The sequence below is a fragment of the Cheilinus undulatus genome, linkage group 5 (genome assembly GCF_018320785.1).
Source record: "Cheilinus undulatus linkage group 5, ASM1832078v1, whole genome shotgun sequence".
NCBI classification, from domain to species: Eukaryota; Metazoa; Chordata; class Actinopteri; order Labriformes; family Labridae; genus Cheilinus; species Cheilinus undulatus.
In genome coordinates this window covers 15,282,190-15,306,261 of record NC_054869.1, presented here as the reverse complement: position 1 = coordinate 15,306,261, position 24,072 = coordinate 15,282,190, and the positions used below count along the sequence as shown (strand labels likewise).

At 39.6% G+C, this 24,072-nt stretch overlaps 1 protein-coding gene across 3 annotated transcripts; it reads left to right on the top strand.

Annotated features, from left to right (window-relative positions):
• Positions 1 to 31: 31 nt before the first annotated feature.
• On the top strand, positions 32 to 14,868 carry dbnlb (drebrin-like b). 3 transcript variants are annotated; one of them, XM_041788216.1, is made up of 15 exons: positions 32 to 192; positions 3,591 to 3,646; positions 3,882 to 3,994; positions 4,085 to 4,159; positions 4,445 to 4,594; positions 8,385 to 8,462; positions 8,869 to 9,020; positions 10,136 to 10,190; positions 10,402 to 10,473; positions 10,728 to 10,851; positions 11,162 to 11,281; positions 11,571 to 11,645; positions 11,845 to 11,903; positions 11,999 to 12,083; positions 13,595 to 14,868. In XM_041788216.1, the coding sequence occupies exons 1-15, from the start codon at positions 110 to 112 to the stop codon at positions 13,729 to 13,731; spliced, it is 1,434 nt and encodes a 477-aa protein (XP_041644150.1). In that variant the 5' UTR covers positions 32 to 109; the 3' UTR covers positions 13,732 to 14,868. The 3 variants fall into 3 exon arrangements, with proteins under 3 accessions (XP_041644150.1, XP_041644151.1, XP_041644153.1); XM_041788217.1 differs by lacking the exon at positions 11,162 to 11,281; XM_041788219.1 differs by lacking the exons at positions 11,162 to 11,281; positions 11,571 to 11,645.
• Positions 14,869 to 24,072: the final 9,204 nt, after the last annotated feature.

The following is a 24,072-nucleotide window of genomic DNA, read 5'->3' as shown; positions in this document are numbered from 1 at the left end:
CAAGCTAAACTAGCTTCCTGTACAGCTGAAAGGCAGCATCATCGCCACTCCTCCCAGTAGGAAGGGCGCATCCCGGATAGCTAGCTGGCTAGCTGTACACAGCAAAACCATGGCAGTCAACCTCAGCAAAAATGGCCCTGCATTAACAGCTGCATTCAAAGAAGTGGTAGATGAAAAATCCAAAACCAACTGGTGAGTAGCATCACTAATATAGCAGGGTTAGCTCAGTGTAGCAGCCGTTATGTTAGCTGCAGTGTTGGCTAGCATGGAACCATTCGTCAAGTAAGTTGTCGTTAACCTAACGATAGATAAACTTAACCTTTGACATAGTGCTACTGTATTACACTCAGCACAGTAGCTACTTTGTAAATTAACGATAGTGTAAGTTAAAGTCGGCTTTGTTTACAACGGAATTCCCTTTTCACATGTGTCAATAGTCATAGCGTAATAGACGAGATTACTGAACAGCTACCAACAATGATAATTAGCTGGGCACACTGCCTAATTAAAACACTTTTTTAAAGATGGGAGTTGTCAAAAAGCTTGTCTGAAATGAGTTTGGATGAATACGTAGCTAACCTAGCTAGCTCAACTACTTCCTGATAAGATATCAGAGCTATATGTGACCAATTTGTGAAAGTCAAACCCAGGAACTTCCTCCTTGTGTTACTGAACGCGGCTGAGCTTGTGTTTAAATGAGCATGAAACCTGTTGATGACAGCTGCAGTGTTTAATGATGACCCACATTCATGTCTTAATTAATCCCAAGCAGACATTGTGTAGGAAGTTCAGTTTCTGGTCCCGCTGTCAGATTAATAGAGCCTCTCTTATGACTACGTGCCACCACCGTCTAGTTACAATACCACCTACTGCTACTGACCATCATATTTTGAAATGATGCTTACAGGGATTGACAGTTACATAGAAGAAAGAAGTTATCATTTGTCGACAAGTTTCATTATCACTTAGTTCCACTTACCTAGATGTGAGAGTTAGAACTAAACCCACGCCTGATCAGCAAGTTGATGTACCTGTTTCTTATTTTTGTGGGCATTAACACACAGTGGTCTAAAATGTGCATTTCAAGAAGCAATGTAGAATGACTGCAACATGGAGAGCGATTTCATGTTACTAGATCTTTAAACTTATGGATTTTTAAAGATCAAACCACATCTATTCAGAACTGTTTGATACCACAGCAGCTAAAAACGGAAGTCTTATTGTTGGGCAACTTCATGCTTTTAAACACCTAAAAAAAAAAAACACACACACAGGTAAACTTCTACTTGCTGTCTAAATTGCACTACAGATTGGTAAAGTTTTTGTACCTAGATATCGTAATTTGTGCAGTTCAGACTGTATGCTGAAGTTTGCTTGCCATTTTTGACTGATTCATGCTAAAGGCCGACCAATATTGGTTTTCTGGGCTGATAAAAGTAAAATTGAAATTGCATGATCAGAAAAACAAAACAATTTAGCCATAGCTCTGTCAGCATGAGAAATGGCACAAACCTACACACTTGAATCAGGAAAACAGGAAGTGAGGCCTTACGCTCACTGTGCCAGTGACACCCAGGCTTGAGTGTTGACTGGCTATTACTCATGTGACATCTAGCCACTCAAATTGTGTTGTACACAGCACATCTGTTGTGACTGTGAAAAGGGAAAATAAAGGGGGAGACACACTGTGCAGTGTAACCAAAGTAGCACACTTTTTGATTAAGTAATTTTATCAGTTATCTGTTAAATAAAATACTGATACCAATAACTGGTCAAATTCCGTATCAATAATTGGTCAGCTGCTAATCAGTTGACCCCCAATTCATACCTCTCCTTCACACATGTCCTGTGGAATAGATGGTTTTAAAACAAACCATTCTTACATGTTAGCATTAAAAAGTGAGATTAATAGTGGCAGATTGCAATCTGAGACCATATCAAATAATTAAGGGTGTTCCCAATCAAGAAATTAATGGTTGAATTAGATTGGTTGGATTGGGCTGTCTTATTCTCGATTGCAGCATGAAAGATATAACATATATAATCAAACTTCTTGTCTTCTAGACTTGGAATAAACATTTATTTTACAAATGGACTTGATCCATCTGTCTCAATTAGTCTGCCTTATGGTGAACTTACATTGATATAACAGTTTCATACATGTTCATTTACAATAGAGAGGACTCTGTTCTTGAGCCCCACCTATTTAAATGTGCCATGTTGAGCAGGATGACAAAAGCTGTTGACACTACATATTTGGGATCATCTTTAACTTGTTCATAATGCTCCGTCTTACCTGACATTGTGAGCTACTGAGAAACTAGAAAGATTTTGAAGCAAACCAAGACTCAGCTGCTCCTATGACCCTGCAGAATGAGGTAGCCCACCTTAAATGACTGGAATGATTTATTCATGCACACACAAAGTAGTACATGAGTTATTTGGGGGCACCCCTAAATTTCATGTATACTTTCTTAATCTTTAATCTGCAAATTATTCTTGATTGATTGAATAGTTGAGTTTATATGAAAAATACAGTCTCCTTGAGCCCAGAGTTGTCAACCTTAGTGTCTTTGTCTTACCTAAAGTCCAGTCATTTTACTTTTGCAAATATTAAAAAATAATTCTGCCTGTTGATTGAAGAGGCTTAGGTGTTGTATTTTTTGTATTTTTAGGGATGCACCACCGCTGTGCTTCAACGTCAGCTGTCAGTAGCTGATGGTTATCTGTTGTGTAGTATCAATTTAATGCTGGCATTCACTACACCAAACTGCTGATACAGAGAAAAAGTCTCTTATTGGACAGAGAAGTGACCAGTTTGACAAGCTCTGATCTATTTTGATGGTTTCATGTTGGCATTGTGGGAGTCCTACACCAACAGAATTAATGACAAAAACACCAGCATCAGCAATCTGCTAAAATGTTATGTTCGACATCAATATCTGCCCTGAGTTTCACAAGTAGTGCATCTGTAATTTCTTCTCTAAAAGTGAAAGATTTGAACAGTAATATAAGAAAAATATTTGCATCTAAAATATGGCTTTTAATTGTTACGTATTTCTTTTGTTCCTTAAGTAAATCTGGCACATTTTAAGCAAACTTAGCAAATGATCATCTCTGATTTTCTCACTAGTCCGTGATTAAAGAAGTTAATTATTTGTGTCTTACATTAGCCAACGAACGGATAGGATATGTACCTTTGTATGAAATGACTCAGTATTGACAAAGGATTCAGATTGTGTAAGACTAGTAATCCTTATTTGCATTCAAATTTCAAGAAAAGCTTATGAAATATTCAGGTTTGTTATGTAAGGGCACAGAACCTGCAGGAGTTACTGACATATCTGATTTAAAATGGTATTTTAACTGAAGTGAAGCACAAGGTTATTTAGTTACACTCCTATACCAATCATATAAAGTTCATTCTGTAGAGCTCAAGAGTGCAGGTTGCTTAAAATCTGTTTACTCAACCTGCAGTGTTGTTTTATGTGAAATAGAGTATGCAACCCTCTGGATTAAACCCTGTTCTGTCTGTCTGAGGGATCTGTTCAGCTGCTGTTTACATTCTCTGACTCCAATGTTTTCCACAGGGCCTTATTCACCTATGAGGGAAACAGTAATGATATCCGCCTGGCAGATAAGGGGGGTAAGTGACTTGAGTTTAATTTTATGGTCAAGTTTTTATAATCTGAACAGGATAATATCAGATGTGTGCAGGAATTTCATTGTCAGCACACAGCTGCAGGACTGGAATATCAGCACAAAAGGATCGCTTGCCTCTGCTTTCTCACCCCATCATTTGTAAGGGGAAAAAAGAGTCTGCAGTTACACAACTAACCACAGAAACCATGTGAATTTTTTCCATCATGTTCATGTATCAGATGGTGGATTGGAGGAGCTGGTTGAGGAGCTGAACAGTGGAAAAGTGATGTACGCTTTCTGCCGAGTGCAGGACCCAAACTCTGGTCTGCCTAAATATGTCCTCATAAACTGGGTGTGTGCCACGCTGATCTAATCCACATTTGTTTGTCCTATTAGCTTTTTGCCGTTCTTTTAACTTGTATAATAATTGTTTGTGTTTCAGACTGGAGAAGGAGTGAAGGATGCCAGGAAAGGAATTTGTGCAAATCATGTCAGCTCCATGGCCAATTTTCTTAAGGTGAAACCACACTCACTCTCCAGTCTGCTTTAAATGCACATTTGTATTTCTTTCTAGGGGGTCATTTGTGGGCTGAACTGAATTTAAATGATGGCTTAAAATAACAGAAACACAAAGGAGAAAATACACAGAAAGCTGCAGAAACTCTTGGAATAATGCAACAGCTTTATAGGATTAGTCGGTGTCATTCACACCAAACCAGCAAATACAAACAAACTAGTGGGTGGTTTGTGCATGAGCCCATTCCACTGAGCATTTTAAGAGCTCTCATTTCTTGCTCTTTAGGGGGCCCATGTCACAATAAATGCCCGAGCAGAGGAGGACGTGGAGCCTGACGTGATCATGCAGAAGGTGGCCAAAGCCTCAGGAGCGAACTACAGCTTCCACAAAGAAGCCTCGAGCCGCTTCCAGGACAGCGGTCCTCAGGGCCCCGTGGTATGCAGGAGTGTTTGCTTGTGCTTCATGCTAGAAAGATAAACAGAGAGCTAGATCTTAACTATGCGCGCTAATCTCCTCCTTAAACATGGATTTATTTGAAATGTTTGTTTTTTGCCTTTGTTATGGGCTTTCCATTAAGCCTTTGGTTCTCTCTCTAAAACAGCTTTTCAAAACAAGAAGAAAATGGGGAAAGATAATCCAACAAGAGTGACCTAATTTAATATAATATGGCCTCACATTATTTTTCTTTCCTTTTGTTAGTCATGCTCTTTTTATGGGTGTTATCTAATGGTGTATTAAAACAATTCAAACTATTTCAAAATAATTCAAAGATATAACACTTAAAACTCTATCTAGCAGATATCAAACACCTCCCATCTAATTTATATATATAGTTGAGTAATGGCTTTTAAAAGAGAGAGTGATGTCAAACTCCCTTTGTTTTGTTGCTCTCAGCCCTTTGTTCGCATCGAGGGTGGTGATTCCTTCAGTTTCTTCATGTTTCACTTTAGCCGAGGTCAGACTACACAGTTTTTTTTGTCTGTTACGATGGCCAGTTTGTCAGACCACAGAGCCAAATATTTATGCAGTGACTTGGTCGACAGACTAGATGGAGGTACACGATCATTCTTTGCAACCGATGTGATGAAGATATGAATACAGACAGGGCCAGATTAAACCTAGAAATAAGAGTGTAAACAAGCATAATGCATTTACTGTACTAGACTGTATTTATCTTTTCAACTGTTACAATGAATGATACGCTAGCTTAATGCTAAGCTAATGGCAGTGACATTTCTCTTTCTTTGGGTTGTCATGGTCATCCTTCAACAACCCATCATAAAGGCAGGGATTTTGTTGTCAGAGTTGACAAACTCTGTGGCATCCCCAACTTCCACTCTTTCAACATTTACTCCTGATTTATGCTTCTGTGTCGTTTCTGCGCTGTTATACATGCTGTACATTCATGTAGCCTTGAAGTAGGGCTGGGCAGTATGGCCTAAAATTGATATCCTGATATATTTTTGCTATATCCTGATACACAATATATATTGCGATATTTTGAAATGGCCTCTCAGCAGCTGTATTTAATTCGACCCTAAATGACACTAGTTTGGTGATAAAAATAGACTGTTCTGTTGGATTTTTAATAAAACTGTTTGCAGAAAGGGTAAAAATCAATATTAGGTTCAAGTTTAGCAGTTTTATTTTGAAAAGGACTTCATTCAATCTTTTACTTATAAGTCAAAAATACATAAATCATGAAATACTCAGTCTTTTACAGTGCATGGAAAGTTCTGAAATGTTTTCTGTGTTATGTTTACTATTGTCGATTATAAAATAATTATTTTTTTCATTAAGGGTAATGCAAACCCACACAAAACTCACTAATCCTGCATGCAGCCAAAGGCCAAAACCCTGCAGTCTAGTCCACCATTCAATCACAGCTGTGATTACATTAGTCCGTTATCAGTGCTGATAAATGCTGGACCATTTTTTTGACAAGTTCATAACATGAGATCATCTTTAGATCTTATTAAAGAAGCTCTCCGTTGCGACCACGGGGGGGGGGAAGCTTGTCTGGAGGCGGGAACATTTTAACTCCTCATTGACGGTGTTTTAAACTGTTAGACTGAGATAAGCCTCCGTAGTTGTGGAGAAGTGAATCACATTTGTCTGCTGCTGAGCCGTCTTCTCTCTGACATGTATGACTCTGGCAGGGAGTTTTCATCAAAATGCTCGCGGCCAGGCAAATCTCGTATTCTGGGAGGAGTGTCTTGTTAAAATTTTTAAATCCTGGCTTTTCAACAACACTGGGCTCGTGTCTTTAGCGACGTGTTGTATTACTGCCGCCGTTATCTCGGAGTCGTCTTGCAGCATATTTTAACAGATATCATGCAAGTTCGACCTCTTCCTTTTCACAGTTGAACGACTGCTCAATGCTGCAGATCCAGCGCTGTTTCTTGTTGTCCATCTCAAAACGCAGCTAACTCACCGCTAACTGGCCACGCTGCTCTGTTTACCTTCCTCTCCCTTGCTTCTCTCGCCGCTGATACAAAAACGTGCATGTGCGGAGGAGTTTTCTGGATGGACGGGGTAGAGAGAGAGCTCTCTGCTGTGAGAGATGCGCTCAGGGACAATGGGAGAAGCGAAACTCCAGCGAGAAAGTCACGCTGACGGCTCAAAACTTCCACATAATTTATACTCGGCTGTTTGCGATGCAGTCATTTTATACATCGTGTGTGGCAAAAGCCACGATACACCGAATATACTCAATATATCGCCCGGCCCTACCTTGAACCTTCACAGAAGCTTATGCACATAGTCCAACATGCATCTCCTTAAAAATGTAACTGCATATTGAAATGACAGAGTCTACAGGCATATTGTGTGTAAAGTCTAGATCATAAATCATAATCCAAAGAATTATTATTGATTTCGACATCATGGTTATTAAGCAAAATTGCTCATTGAGCTTACAACATTTGCATCACATGCATCTATTGAAGTTAGATACTAAAAATCAAAATATAAAGGTGGAAAAATGTGTAAAATAATAATATATTCATTTATAACAATAAATTAATGAAAATTCTTTTATGGCCAAAATATAACAACAAACACTTCAACATCAATCAAATGATTAGGGATGCTTATATTATCTGCATGACATCAATCTACCTAAATCAGTTCTAAGTAATGGCAGTACAAACAAATAAGCACTGAAGTTTTAGGTCTAATTTACATTAAAATATCAGTATTGGCTAAAATCAATTTGTAAATAATATCACACATCTCTGCAAATAATTAAACCTGAAGGCAAAACAAGCTTGACACTACATGTAGCACAGTAATTGTTTAATCCCTTGTTTTCATGATTGTGAGATGCCCAAATTGTGATTAAGACTGAAACTTGATTAATTGCCAAGCATTACTTCATAGTTAGATAAAAGGCTGCAGATGACGACACAATTAGTTAAATGTACGTGCAAGCATCCAACAATATCAGGTTTGCATTTCCTCATCTGAGTATGTCTCAGTCATCAAACAGAACATTCCCCGTCCGCTGCCTTAGCTGATTCAACAGCTACTTTCCATCTCCTCTGATGTCTTTCCTGTTCTTTGCAATAATGGCAGTACAATCAACTGCCCCTCGATATTTATTAGCTTCAACTCCAACATAACGTGCGTATTGATTGCCATGGTTTTCTGTACACAAACAAACAGGAAATGTAGCGGTGGGACTGGAAACTGGCATAAAAACAGCACTGCTGAGTATTGTTAAGGCAGAGTAGTCTGGAGTGGCACAGACAAGCCGACTTACTATGGCCTACATTTAACAAAGTGTAAACTAGGCTTCAGGCCCGGCACCTCATGGGGGAAGAGTGGCAGACCTGCACGTTTAGGGCCATTTAGTTGCACAATGGAGGAGTTTTACTGCAATTAAAGATGAACCATCAGACAGCCAACTGAAGAAAAGATTGGTCTAAGATACTTCAAAGAAATTTGATTCATATCAACTTTTGGCTACATATCTAATTCCAGATCACTAAGTGAGAACTCTACGAGAGGGGTGGGGAAACAATATGGTTTGTTTTGGTCTAAGATACTTTTACTAAAGTGTAATTCTACAAGACACCTAATCTGACAGTTGCATATCATACCTTAACCAGATAAGATTGGGTGAAGATAATAGATGCAGAAAACACTGGCTGTATAATCTGTCTGTAATTTTTTTTTTTTATGTGTGAAATGTTCATACCAATGTGCCTCTTCTGCCTTGTAGGGCTCAGTGTACCAGAAGACCAACGCCATGTCTGAAATCAGAAAGACCAACAAAGATACCTTCTGGGCTCAGGCAGAGGTGGGACCCTCAACTACTTAGTGTTTGCTAAATTCATCTTAATATTTCAAACATTGTTGGAAAATTCACATTTGTGAAGTTTAGTTTTGCAAGAACTCACTGCAATTTTGCTAAGACTAGCACTTTTTAAACATCTGACACATATTGCCCTTGCCCTTAAAACGCTGTGTAAAAAGAAAAAGTAGGCAGTTTAGTGAGTGTCAGCGAAGGTATTTATATTTGTCCTGTTTGCACTCTTGGCTCATCATCATACCTGTCATGATTCAGATGGGAAGTTTGTGCTCATTGCATTGCAGTTTTCTACATTTAACTACTGTGGGGGGAAAAGAGAATTTTTATGACAGTATTTCTTCATAAGTAACTTCCTATGTAACATCAACCTTGATGGTTTGTCTGTGGGTTTCAGAAAGAAGAGGAGAAGCGTCGCCAGGAGGAAAGGCGTAAGGCAGACGAGGAGCGCCAGCGGCTGGAGAAAGAGAGGAAAGACCGGGAGGCAAAAGAGGCAGCACAGAGAGACAAAAGGGACAAGGAGAGGGCCTGTCAAATCGAGCAACAAAAGTAGGTATCAGCTGAAGGAAAAGCAGACTGATTGAAACCCTTAATCAGCTACAGTAGTCAGTTTATTGAACACAAGTCAAGCAATGGTGCTGGATCAATAGACCATTTAATTGGACTACATAGAAGAATTGATTTATTGCTGCAAGTAATAGCAATAGCAGTTTTATTCGTAGAGTACAATTCATCAAAGGTAAGCTCAGTGTGCTTCACTTTAAATTTAAGGTTGAGGCAAAAAACATAAATTAAGGTCTATTTTAGCTTGTGATTATCAGATCTTTCTGCTGCATCACGAATTATCGACAGACAAGTTAGCGAGTAAACTGGTCATATGCCAGAATGCATGGATCTTGATGTAGCACTCACCACATTAATACCATCATCTTGTTTTTTTTCCCCTGTTATTTTGCTTCATATTTATCCTGTTCAGTTTCTGGGTCAAAGCCCTGTGCAGGAACTGTGGAGCATGTGCAGATCATCTAGGCCAATTTGAATAAATCAACCTCCAACAGCTGGAGTGTCCAAACTACAGCCCAGGGGGTGACTGCAGCCCATGGTCGATTTCCTAATTGGCCCTTAGCATCACCAAAAATAATTAAATATGGACCGTATTATCAATCAAACTGGTGTTTCACATTTTGACAGGAATTTGATGACGTTTTTTTTCTCATGTCTAAATTGAGACTACAAATGGTTAACATATCAACATCCAAAGTAATACCTTGTTTCATAACACCTTGATGAGCAAAGGCATATTATGCTAATCATCCTCAAGCTCCAGCACTCCTACAAAGTTTGGCAGCTGTGTTCAGTTTGCTCTTGTTTCGTGTCTGAATGTGAAGATGAGCTGTCAGTATCTCCTCTGACTGCTGCATAGAAGGTTGTTCTCATCCTGACCACAGTAAGATCTAGTAGAAGCTGACCAGATATTTGGTCATATGACAAGTAAAAAAAAAACGTTTGGACGCCCTGCCCAACAGCATAGCCTGTGTACCATAGTTTGACTTTCACACATCCAGCTTAGTGTGTTTCAGTCAGACTGACATAATAGTTCAACATTTTTAAACATCTTGCAATCAAATTGAATAAAAGGTCCTTTAAATGATATTTTTTAACAGGAAGTACCAACAGCAGCAGGAGTCTGTGAGTACAGAGCAGGAGAAACAGCGCTGGGTGAGTGTCACTCTGTCCCATCCCCTCACACTTTAAGTTTATGGAGTTTTGTGAAATCTCACAGAAACAGAGAACAGATACTGACATGAGTTGAAGTGAAATCATACTGTTCACTGTTAATGTTGAATGTTAAATAACTTTAGCTAGGGCACACTGAAGTCAGTAAGGTAGCTAATATGAGCAGATCAAACATTTATACTGACATCATCAGGAGGAGCAGGAGGAGAACGAACCAGCCCAGAGGAAAGCAGTCAAGAGAGGTGAATCTGTGGAAAAAGCCAATGTGAGTTTGTGAAAGACCTCTCTTCTGGGAATACAGCTCTCCTTCTTCATGTCTATCCAAAAAGACAAACAAACTCTTCTTTTTCTTTGTCCTAACACCGCCGTCTCCTCGTCTTGCTGCATGATCTCTCTCCTTCCTCTGTGATCATTCAGATATCACACACTTCTCTGCTCTGTAGTGCTTCTCAAAGCCTCTTTATTATTTATAGCCTGCATTTTTTAATTGTGCATGTTGTTCACTTTCTTTTTCTGCAGGAGGCAGCTTCTCTCATCTCTCAGCGTGCTGTGAACCCCAGAGAGATGTTCAAGCAGCGAGAGAGGGGAATCATTCCTAGCGACTCAGACGTCCCCCCTGCTGCACCAGCAAGCCCTCAGCCAGGTATCACCCCTTGCACTCACTGTGAGCCCTCTATATTGAAACTCTAACTGCCCTCTCTGCATCACTGCAAGGCTCTATCAGCCTCCTCTCTCATGTAGTGGTAGGTGCGGTAAACACAGTCTTATCCGAAGCTTTAACTTCCATCAGACTGTCCATTGGTGTCATTCTCATACTAAATGTTGTCTCCCATCATGTTGTCTTCTCTGGTTCTGCTCAACCCGTCTGCTCTGTGTTTTCTCTCTCTTTCTCGTCCATTTGTTCCTCCTTTCTTAAACGGCATGTTTCCGGGGTTCCATGTGTGTCTGCTCAGGGCGTCTGCAAAGCCCTTTTCTGTCTAAGCCAGTGTATGAGTCTGAGCGAGCCAGCTCACCTCAGCAACGCCAAGCTTCTCCTGTGCCAGCAGGCTCCGCCTCTCCTGTCCGTGCCACAGGTGTGAGCGTAAACACACACAGACACACACTTGTGCACAAAGTTTGGGTGACAGTGTCATACTTAACTCTGATCTGCATGCTTCATTTCTGTTGTTGTTTCTGCATTGTCACCATCTCCATACTTATTTTAACAATAAGTCATGCTTCCATTGAGTGTATTTTCTGTTTCCAGTGAAACTTCACCATTATTATTGAGTTACTGATAAAGAATGCTGTTGGTGGTGGTTTTTCCGCCTGCGTGTACTTGTTGTCTCCATGCATGTCTGTGCTTGTGTTTTGGGTGATAAGAGCCTGATGTGGATGATGGACAGTCCAGGTGTGAGTATGACGAGCAGGAGGCCACCCCCCAGGAGGAGCCTAAAGGTGGGGCTCATTTCACACAGTACCAGCCTCAGTTTTAACCCTTTAAGCATCTGCTTCCTCATCTGCTTCTTATAAAATGCTGTCAAAGCACATTTTATCTCCCCCAGCCAAGCTGTGCTGTCAGGAGCAGCTGCTGCCCCCTGCTGGTAAATAAGGAACAGCTCAGTGTACTCACTGTGATGGGAATCTCTCTTTTCAGATGAGGCACCAGCTGCAAACTCCTACGTCCAAGAGGCGGCGTACGAAGAGCCCGCCCAGGTGGTTGTTTCAAACTTTTATAAGGAAAATCCATCACTGTTTTGTTTTGTCACAAAATTATCCTGAAATACAACATGACACCATTTCTCTGCCAGGTGGAGGAGAATAATTATGAGGTGACTCTGGAGGAGACAGCAGACAGAGGCATTTGTGCTCGAGCTTTATACGACTACCAGGCCGGTGAGTTCGGTAAAGTTAGTCCAGTCACTGCTGAGAGAATAAAAGAGTAATTTCACCTTATTTAAGCTTGAACTACCCTTGTTTAGGAATTCATAAAAATGCATTCAAGTACAGATTCAAGAGAAATGATAACCTCACTGTCATCCTACTCTTTAAGAAGCCCTGACTTTTAAATGTTTTCAGGGTAAAAGTATCGGTAACTTGATTTGTTTTGTACTTTTAAATGTGTAGCTGTACAACTGCAGAATAAAAATACAACCAGTAAAGAGGCAGTAATTCAGGTGATTTAAGTTTGAAGTATCCACCTTATTCCTGGGGCCGCTACTGTAAATCTGAATGTGGGCGAAACTTACGGTGCTAAAGCGGAAGTACACTAAATACATGTATTCTAGTACAGCAGTTAATGATAGATGCTCACTATGAATGACAGTTGTTTCAATAGGAATTCAACTTGAATTTGTAAATATTGATATATTTTTGTAATTACATGTTCACACTTTTTGTATTGTGAGCTGTAAATGAGGTGGATACCACCTTATTCCTGGGGCGTCTACTCTAACTATGAATGTGGGTGGAACTTCCCGTACAGTAACTACTGGGTTACTGGTTAGATTGAAATGACACCTCAATTCAAGGCAACACATGAGCCAGTAGTAATGTGTCAACTGGTCTGGTTCTAACAGCCAGCACTTTTATGTGAATGATGGGAGCCAGCTTTGTTTAGTTATTTTCATTTTTGTTGTTGTTTAGTAAAGTAATAAACCAAAATGAAGAGCTGTTTGGGAACTGAAAGACTGGCACTGGGCTGAGCCAAATGATCCGAGCCACACAGTGAGCTGGAGATTCCCATCATGATGAGCAAGGCTAGACGGGCATAGATAAAGCCATGTCTTTGTTTACTGATGAACTACCACAGGTTACGTCAGCTAATGGGGTGGTCTGTAATGCCTGCCTGCACCTGCAGCAGCTACACAACCAAACCAGTATGAATGAAAGCATCCCAGGCCACCTATGAGTGCAGTCTGAGCTACCAGATATCAAAGTGTCTTCAGTACAAATTGAGGTGCATCCACACAAAGTATTAAGGATTGCCATTTAGTATATGAATGCTCAAAACAGGTGTTAATCCTTGTGAAGCTAAGTCAAAACAAGGTCATTGATTATTTAAAGCCCTTTACACATTACCAGCTAAAGCAGGATGTTTACATGCCTGCGATGCCTTGCTGCAAAGTGTAACACATGCAAAAAGCAAAAAATCAGAATGCCTGTATTTAGATGTAGTAACAGGGAGGTGATGGGCCTCTTTTATGGAATTTCACTGTGTGATGAGCTTAAGAGGAACCCAACATAAAAACTCTATACCTAGTAGAACATGAGTTAAACTAAAATTAAATTAATGAGATTAAGAATTTTGGTTGAAATTTGCTTTAAGAACATTTGAAAAAGTGATGTATGTAATGATGTATGTTATATTTATCATGTAGTGACAGTTCAGTGCTCTCCCTCCTCAGCTGACGACACAGAGATCTCCTTTGATCCGGATGAACTCATCACCGGGATCGAGATGATCGACGAGGGCTGGTGGCGAGGCTACGGACCAGACGGTAGCTTTGGAATGTTCCCAGCTAATTACGTGGAGCTCATCTAGCCATGCGAGGCCCACCAACCCCCTCCACCACAACCCCAGATTATCACAGCGGCAGCCCTGGCAGAGTATCTCTGCAGTAAAACAACACACAGCAGGAAGTCCTCACACACCAGTGAGCTGCTCCGGCTGAAGCAGAGAAAATGATCCTTGACATCATGGACCAATGATCGGACGGTAATCGTGGGCCAGAAACATTCAGAAATCTTCCTTCATTTCAACAAAGTGATTCTATTAAATTGTTGATGTTGTGAGCAGCTGATGGCATAGTTTAGGGATTTGTGAAGACCCCTAGGCAGACCAAAACTCGCCCTCATTCCCCCCAAAGCGTACATCTCTTTACCTTTAAATGTGATGCAGTACGATATCAGCCTTTTGTTACGTCTTAATGAAATCGTGATGGCACTTCTATTTAGCATTCCTTACAAAGTGACTTCAGTTCTATTTCAGGTAAATTTTATTTTTTACTCGTAGCAAATGTTCCTGTACATTTCAGGAGGAAAAAAAAAATCAAAGATGGTGGTACCAGCTACAGTATAATCCTTTGCCTTGTTTTTGCCTTTCTTTACCGGCAGACTGAATTATTATTATAAGTTTTTTAAATGTGATTGAACCTACATCCTGTGTGATTTCAAACCATGTTTTAGTACTGATCTGACTGTGGTTTAAGTGAATATTAAAAAAAGTTTGCTGTGCTCTGAGTGGCCAACTTTAGCAGGAATGCATCAAACAGTTAAGTTCCCAGTAACTGTGATTATTTAAACTTCTCTACATTTCCGTTTCTTTATCAACAGATTATTTCAACATATCTAACATTTCACAAGAGTTCTTTTTTGATCTCACTGGTCTGAGGTTATTTGAGTGCATAACAAAAGTGTGCGGTATATGGTGCCATAAAGCAGGGAGATGAGTGCAGTGAGTGGTGACATTCATTTGACAGCCAGATTTATGCAACTTCAACGGTTTTATTAAGGAACAAAATTCGCTCTTTTAAGCTTTTAGCTCAGTGGATGAAAGGAAAATCGATCGTGGATTTAAAGATAAAAAGGGCATCATGTATCCACTGCATTTCATGTTTTTTTTCCTTTTTTTCCAGAGTCTATTGTTATGCACATTCTTCATAATAAAAAGAATAAAGAAGCTCTGGTGTCGTGTCATCTGTTGTAAGATTTCGATAATAACACAAAAAGATTTCAGGGATTTTCAGAGGTCTAACAAGAACACAGGCGCTTACATACATGCGGTCTGCTTTCTTCAGAGAGTTTCCTGGAATGAGTGAACAGCAGGGGAATTCACCTCTAATGCATAGGTTTCATTTTCACATGAAATATCTGATTTGACTCTCCCACATCCTTCAACTAATTCGTTGTTCTGTGAATGGCAAAAAATCAGTTGTGCATACTGAAAATTATAGGTTGTTTAACAAAAACTTGGGTAGATAGACAAACCTGCAAGTCTACTGGCCTCAACTTCACCAAACTCATCAGTTTGTAATATAAAAGCCAAGATGTGAGCTGCTGTTGGCTTTTTCATTATCATAAATGTGAGATAATGAACATGGATGTGATTGACGTGATATTCATTGTTTATTTATATTATATTTTTTTTCTGTTATTCCCTGTCACAAGAATCTAGTTCTCAATTTCTGCACAATGTGCATCCTGTGAGGGGTAAATGTCTCCCTCTCTAGTCAGTCTTCCACAGCATGCACCATGAACCATTTGTAGTGCCCACCAGAAGCACCTTTGCTCTGCTCCAGATATGCAGTCTATTTCTACAGAGACAGCCAACACGCATCAATCTGCACAGAGCAGAATGACCTAAACAGGAAGACTCCTACTGGAGCGCACAGGGCGTCTGGTTGATTTTCAAAATAAAATACCAGGCACAGTCTGCTCATCACTATATCAACATCAGATCAAAATGGGAGGCAAATGAAGAGCACATCAAGCCTATACAGGCAAAGAAACATGCTGTGAACTTGTGATCTCATCATCCCTGCTCTGAGCTGCACTCTGCTTCAGAAATTAATCTAGAGGGCAAATCGACGCTCCATTGGTCTGAGTAAAACCGTGGTGCAGACACACCCTGCAGACAAGGGCGTTGTGGAAAGTGCAGGATTAGAGCTGCCTCTGCTCCAGCTCTTTCCCTGTTGGCTGAAAGCTGGGCTGAGAGGAGCTTCAAAAGTCCCTTTCTGTAAAACAGTGGGTGTTGAAACTAAAACTTCATTCAAATTCCTTTATAGTCCATAGTCATTCAAATGTCTGGTTTGGGCTTGGAGATGAGTTTATTAAAGATAAATGTGATTTAGAGCCGTGGCTCTGAATCACATTTTTTGATTTTGTCTCTGCCATCAAATTCAAGATGCGCTAATATTTTTCATGAACTGATAAAATGCCTCATTTTCAACATCTGATATGTTGTTTACGTTCTGTTGTGAATAAAATTTGGGTTTATGAGATTTGTGAATCATTGCATTCTGTTTTTACTTTTAACTCAGCAACCCAACTTTTTTGGAATCAGGGTTGTAAAAAGACAATGCAAAATAAAAAAGTATATTTAGATGGTTTATTGTTATCATTGACTAGAGAAGGATGGATGAACGGATAAAGTTAAGGGTTACAGGATAAAGGGGTCAGTCATGAGGGATTATGGGAGAGGGATGAAGGCAGATAACAGTCAAATGTACTGTTGGAGTCAAATGTGTGTGAAAGGGATGATGAATTGGTGTGAGCTGGTTGTATGCAATCTGAGCTCTAGGATGTCAAACTGTTTTCATTGCACGTTGAGGTGCATCAATACATCGCATTAAGGATTACCACTTTGTACGCTCAAACTAGATGTAATCCCTGTTAATGCGTGGGGTCCAGGAGTGTGTACCAGTCTGTCCGTGCTCCTCTAAATACCCCTCCTCTATTCTTGAGTGCTGATCCCACTATGGTGTGCTGCAATCAGAGTTAGGAGGGAGTCCAGAGAGCCAACTGAGCAAACGGGGCAGCATGTCCCACTGGTGTGTGCTTATGTTGGTACTAAGGAGGAAACCAGGGTGGGTGAGACTCTGGGCAGGGGGACCTTCTCTCAGTCACTCTCAGGAAGGAGCCCTTGGTGGCTCCTGTATTTAGACAAAGAAGGAACTTAGAAACAGTGGTCTTGGGGAGGAGGGATGTGAAAGCTGAGTCTGAGGAATATGACGGAGTAACGCATGCATATGTTTGGCACTGAAAATGAGCTGAGGTTGGTCTACAGATGTTTCTGAACCAAGATATGACTGTTATTTCTCGCTGTGGAAAGTAACTAGTTACATTTACTCAAATTACTGTGACTGAATACTTTTTTTAGGTACTGGCACTTTTTTGATGTAAGTTTTAACCAGAGGAACTGTGGTTGTCCTTTAGTAAAATACTCTTTTTGACTTCTGTTGACTACACAGTAGCGCATAATCAGAGCTTGATTCCACATCACGTCCCCGGGGTTTTTTTCCTCATGTTTCTGGTGGTCTGTTTTTGTTTTCTGCACTCATGGTGCAAATATGAGACACACCTGCACCATGAGTGGAGTTATGCTCTGAGTTGGAGTTCCCACCAGTAACTTTTGGTTTCCTAAAGTCAGAGCCCAACCCAACCTTTTTCTTTAGGCCACCTCTACTTCTGTTTAAGAAAAGCTAAGCCCCCCTAGGACCCACTTGGAAAAGTAAACATCAATTTTAGATGTTTTCATTTACAAAGTCCCACTATAATAAGCCCATATACACTTGTTCTTGACAAAAGGTCTAAACTATGCATTATTACAATAGTGTATTAGGACCCACCTCCTACTGTAATGTGAAGTAGGGACCCAAATTTCTGACTCTTGATAAATTAATTCAACAAAATATGTGAAAAACTGTTGATAAAAAAGCCACTGGGCTCATTATCTTTATGTTCTTTGTCATGTTTTTGACTTTTTGCTTTTCCTTTATGATCATGTTTATTGTTTTTGATGTCTATTTTTTGTAACTTCTGATTGTATAACTATTGTTCTTGCTCTGAGTTTGCTTTGTTGGAGTGCACCAATTAAGAGTACACACCCACTTTTTTCACTGCACCTGAGAAGCAGTTGACTGATTGCAAGGCAGCTGCCACAGCCTTGAAAGTCTGTGGACAGTCCCTTTTTTTTTAATGCCCTGATAAAGACTTTGTGAGTTGAGACGTGTAGGCGCTTTAGCCCATTTATTAAAGGCTTTTTAACTTTTTCAACACAGTGTGCCTTAGTTTTTTCTGGTTATGACTCTTTTTACCATACATCATACAAGTCTGACCTCCCTCCCTGTTTTGGAAAATATGTGAAAATTTGGAAGGAACACAACAAAAGGCTAAACAAAGAGACTGGCTAACACCGGGAGGACATGCATGCAAACATTTAATTTCACTGTTTTACCATCATAACACATTTTGGTCGTTTGTTTTGAAATGTGACAAGATATCTACTAATTATCATATGAAAACTATTTTGAAAATATTTCCATCCAAGATAAATAAGTGAAAATCTCAAAAAACAATCAGAATTTATTAGTTTTCCTGCTAAATAAAGTACATGGATAGATGTCTGTCTAAGACTTTAATATCAGAGATATTTTGCCTTTTTTGTTATTGATTTATTTTTGATTTCTCCTGAAACCAATAAGAGATCCACTGAAAACAGCCCAGCGTATGCATGTTGTTCATCAGTATGCCTCACTATGAGGTTGATTGCCTGCTTTATTCTTACCAGAGGAGACACACCTTGTCATAGATTTTCAAGAGTTCCTGCCACTCTGTCATATTGAAAAATATTTCTTTCAAAAGTGTAGTTTAACTATATGTAGTGTGGACTAATGCAGACAGTTTTAAAGTGTTGAATTTAACACCATGTAAGTGTAATCAGCGTCGTCCTTTTTGCTGTGTATATGACTTTAGAGGTGTGACTTTACTTGAACAACCTGGTTGGAGATCTACTCTCTGGTTGTTCTTAACAATGAGGAAAGATCATATTTTACCAATGTACCATTTTACATTTCCTCAGTAACTACTCAGTACTTACAGTAAACTTTAAATACTTTGAGTAGATTTACAGACCATGATTGCTAACCAGAGTAACTTTTACTTGAGTACACGAGTCGTTTACTTTTTCCACCTCTGGTTATTTCTAAAATCCTGAATATCATCCTGCTTCAAATTTTACACAATATTGTCTTTTAATGTAGTTTAATATTCGTCTGTCTCTAAATGAATCAGCCAGCTAATCAACCCCAAAATTTCCTCCCACACATGCAGCATTGAGAAACCATTAAGCTGAGAATATCAACACCCACTGCTGAAGATGAAGCCCTCTGCCATCGTTTTCCACTCCTCTACTTTGCTGTATTTTTGATCGCTTGAACAATAAAGCTCTTCACTTCTGTTGTTTTTATCTATACCAGATTTAGTGCACAGTTAAAGGCAGTTTCCTACTGTGACTGGAATCTTATCACATGTTTGCAGATTGTTCCAAAGAAAGTGAGTCACTTCACACAGGAAACCTTTAGTATGAAGGATTCACAATATTTTCTCCTCTGTGCTCTCATTTACACCTCGCTGCCCTCACTTCAACCTCAGCCTTGAGTGTTTGTGTCAGTGAAAGTCTGAGATGAATCGCTGGGGATTTTCTCAGTCTTAACGTTTGTTTTTTCTCATCACCGTCTGCTGCAGGAGACACAATACTTCACAAGACATCTGCAAAACATGCCATGTCAAATCTAGTTCAACAATATCACCCTCAGAAACTTCAGGTATGATGAACTAGGAGCATGTTATCATAAAATACCCACTACTTTTATTTCCATTCTTGAACTTTTCCTCACGTTGTCTTCTGTTAAAGGAAATCAGATGAGTTATTATGGTCAAAGAATGTTTTTCTCTGTTTTAGTGTCACAATTCTTCCATTTTTGCAGTGAGCGTTGTTGATCATCTCCAGAATCATAATTTGAAAGGAAAAAAAATGCAAAGCAAGAGCTTGTTTTTATCTTTCAAACCCCAAAAAAGTCCCTTTGAGTTTTGGGCAGTCTGTAGATATTTGGTTATTTTGACATTTAAATGTTAATCATTTTGAAATGTCACACTCTATCCGCAACAGATGGGGGAACAGGGCATCCCCTTTTTCAACACATCAAAAACAAGTGGAGGAAATGTGGATCGCTTCATGATTCTACAGTATTTTATCACAAGATCTGTGCTTTGCCAGAGAGTGTAGGACAGTCAAAGAAAGTGCTGATAAAATACAGTAAATGTATGAGAAAATATCATTAAAATAAGGATATAAAAGTCTGTTGGGAAGGCGGAAAGGAACAGAAATTATACGACAACTCCCTGTGACTCAGACGTTAAGCTTGAGAAATAGCAGACCGTTTGTTTTACTCATTTCTAGTGGAATTAGCTACTTCTGCAATGTCCTGGTTTTTATTTTTAACCTTTATCTTTCAGGCAATGACCAGTAGAAACTATTTTAAAGAAGTAGAGCTTCTCCTCTTCCTTAAATTCTAAAGCCTGTAATCTCTGCAGCCAAAAACCAGTCTAAACACTTCTGTTTGTCTTCCTATAGCAGTGAGGCCCAGCCCAAGCATTGTAATATGGGCCGCCATTCTCCACCAACTATCATTGCCTATGTTTTTCATATAAAGCAGAGGTCATCAACTCTATTTGCACAAGGGCCAGATTTCTTAACAGACGAACATTGAAATTAACTACAATAAAATCCATATTTTGGTCTGATTAACATAGTCTTGTAAAAATATTATGCCCTTTAATGGAACTTTTAGCCTTTTTGAGTTCAGCCTCTGTCACCTACACTGCAGACAGCTACAATGGGCTGACTGAAACATTTAACTACATATTTCTGGACCCCTCATGATGCCCATTACTGAGTTTGATACTACAACAATATGTCATGATTGGCCAGAAACACAGAGGAAACACATCTTCAGGGTAGATTTCCCAGAAAAGGAAACTGCACCCACAAAGAGACTTGCATGGAAAATAGCTGTGAAAAACCACAGCTTTAATCAAGATAAGACTGTTATGTAAATGTTTACCATACCAGCTACAGTCCTCCTCTATCAATAAAGGCTTAAAAAAACAAAAATATATCTTAAAAAAATATTGCAGGGCGCACAGATTGCCTAGCGGTCTAAGGTGCTACCCATGTACGTGGGCGACCCGGGTTTGAATCCAGCCTGTGGTCCTTTACTGCATGTCTCTCCCCACTCTCTCTCCTGTTTCTGACTCTGTTCACTGTCCTCCTCTATAGAATAAAGGCATGAACAGCCCAAGATAATTCTTAAAAAATATATATTGCATTATATCCCTCTTAAATTATCTGAATTTAATCATTTTCTGAGGGCCGGATGGGAAGTTGTGGGGGGCCTGATGTGGCCCCCGGGCCCTCAGTTGATGATCACTGAATTAAAGTCTTTTCAATACAAACGGCAGTCTGAAAGGTGCATTTGCTAAACAGTAAACCACTGCTTTGTGTTATGGATGTATTTCGCACAATACGGGCGTGATCCAAGAATCCTTCTAAATAGTTTGTACCACAAGCTAGGACAAAGTTGGCACTTTTTAACAGCTTTTCTCCCTCAAATATGTGAAATTCATTCATGAAGTGAGACTGTGTTTTATTGGTCAGTAATTAAACCATTCAGAGCAGAGCAGAGAGCAGATCTAAAAATAGCTTGCACGGACAACTAAAGGTAACAGACCTATTACTAAGACTACAGGAATTATGGCAATCAATAAGAAGATGTAGTTTTAGATATAATAGCTGGAATTGATCTCTGACCCAGTGAATACTATCACCCATTTATGGAGACTATCAATTAACTTTAAATATATCTAACCATGTATTCAAATTCAGAAGGGCTTTGTTGACATGGGAAGATGATTTTATATTGACAAAGCAAATCTGAAATAAAATCAAATATATTCATCAACATACTTGAAGGCCTGTCTTCAAATGTGGCATGCTGAGCATGTCTGTAAAGACCAGCACTAAAGTGGTGTCTGCATGTGTGAGTATACTTGTAATTAAGTCCCACATGTGTTGTAGACTGTCTTATGGTGCGTGAGTTCAAGCAGGAAGACTATTTCATTTTCCTTTCACTGATAATCACTCTTTCATGTGTCTCCTTTTCCCTGCTCTGGTAATCAGCTGGTATGGCCTTCTATTCACTTAAGCAGTCCCATTCTGCCACGACCTCTCAATCGAATCGTCCTGCTGCTGTCATATTTGAAAACCTCCTCTCCTCTGTTGTCAGTCTGTTGTTTCAGTGCGACTGCTGCAACCCTCCTCCACCCCAGCCACCTCCATTATATCCCATCATTGTGCAGGTCCAGCTCCTCTGTGCCTTTCTCCTACTCCTTCCATCACCACCACCAGTTTCTCAATTTCATAGGGGATATCCTATCCTGCTGTCTGACTCACTACCACTCACTTCAGGTTCATAAAGACATCACGATTGAGTCTATTCACCAAACGTATTTACAATTTCAGACATTTTCAAACTCGGAAAATAAATCACAGTTAAACTTGTGTTAAGTCTTTCTGGATTTAAATGTACTTGCACACTTAAATTCTGCCACTTGACTCCAGGTTAAAAGGCTCACTATGAAGCTATGATGAGAGAAGCGAGCTGATAGGAAGCTCTGCTCTTGTTGCTATATAACCAGGTAACAGCAGTGTCAGATGTTCTCCTCTGTCTCTGACAGGCTAACCCACAGAGGCATTACATACTGTATGCTCAACCTGAGGTGATCATAGGAATCTGTGCATTTGTTTAATGCTTTGGAGTCCCCAGAGCACAAAGCAAAACATCTTATCTCTTTGTTTAAACCTGTGAAAGTATCAGTCATTAACTGTGGGAAAAAGTGATCCTCTGCCTTTCGGAAGCCTCCTTGTCTCTCACAGTAAATCTCTTCAGTGGAAATCATAAACAAAGGTTCTTCCCCTCTCTGCCAGAAATCACTCATGGTAAGAGGCATAAGGAATCGTTATCTTATTTCTGATGGAAACATTTACTTCTGTGGCTCATAAAGAGGTGTCTAAGTTTAGTCTGTTTTATAACCACCTATTATCTCCTCGTGGTAGCTTTAACCTACATGCTGGGACTAAAATTGATCTTGATGCCAAGTGTAGAAATGGAAAAAGATATAGAAGATGACACAACTTTGCTCTAGGTGTAAAGAAACTTACTCTATGATCTTATGGATCTTAGAGTAAGAGCTACATGCTCATGTTATCAAAGCTAATTCAGCAGTTCTTTTACATTTTCTTCTGCAGGAAAGTTTTGTTTGTGTCGAAACGTGATTTTAAACCAGAGCTTAGTCACAACTTTGTCACAATAGCCATTCTATGTCTACAATTTAATTCCCATTTAGATATAAAACTGAAGAACTGTTGATCTAATGCAGTAAAAAAAACTGGATCATTAAGTTTAAAATTCCTTCATCTGGCTGACCGTGTTGTTGACAGTGTATTTATACTAAGTACTATTTGATCTTAACTGAAGCACTGATGTTTATGAAAGGAAGTGGTTAAATTATATTCCTAAAATAAGTTATTTAATCAATGGCATGTGGGAAATGTTATTTCTTCATTTAGAGAACTTTAAGTCTTTATTTGGACATCAGTTGAATTTTGGTCTCACTTCCTCAAATGATGCAACTTTGTTGAATTTAAGCCCAGTCTGCACACCGAACAGGACAAAGCTGTAACCATCTCTTCCCCACATCAATGGACTGAGTGACACTTTTTAGCAGTAAAACTGTTTTTAAGAAGTTATGTTAGTTAAAGAAAAAATATGTGGCTACAATCACAGCACTGAGTCTGTGCATAGGTCTCAATCAGGCTTGCACATCTGTCCAGCCTCAAACTCTCTATCGGACTGAGGTCTGAGCTTTGACTCTGCCACTCCAGAACAGTCATCTTGTTGTCTTAAACCATTTCTGTGTAGCTTTTGCTGTATGTTTAGGATCATTGTCTTGCTGGAAAATAAATCTTCTCCATGTCCCCTTCAGACTGAATAAAATTGTCCTCCAGGATTTTCCTATATTTTGCTGCAGTCATTTTACCCTCTACCGTTAAAAGCCTTCCAGGGCTTGCTGCTGAGAAGCATCCCCACAGCATGATGCTGCCACCGCCATGCTTCACAGTGGGGATGGTGTGTTTGTGGTGACGTGCAGTGTTTGGTGTCTGACAAACATAGTGTTTGTCTGATGGTCAAAAAGCACCATTTTGGTCTTTCGGGTGGACAGCCTGATCTAGGCAGATTTACACATGTGGCGTGTTCCTTTCATT

Bases quoted from the DNA above. Each gene is read 5' to 3' on its own strand.
- dbnlb (XM_041788216.1), top strand. From the start codon at position 110: ATGGCAGTCAACCTCAGCAAAAATGGCCCTGCATTAACAGCTGCATTC. The intron at 3,647-3,881 runs GTAAGTGACTTG...TTCATGTATCAG, and splicing joins CCGCCTGGCAGATAAGGGGG to ATGGTGGATTGGAGGAGCTG. The intron at 3,995-4,084 runs GTGTGTGCCACG...TTTGTGTTTCAG, and splicing joins AATATGTCCTCATAAACTGG to ACTGGAGAAGGAGTGAAGGA.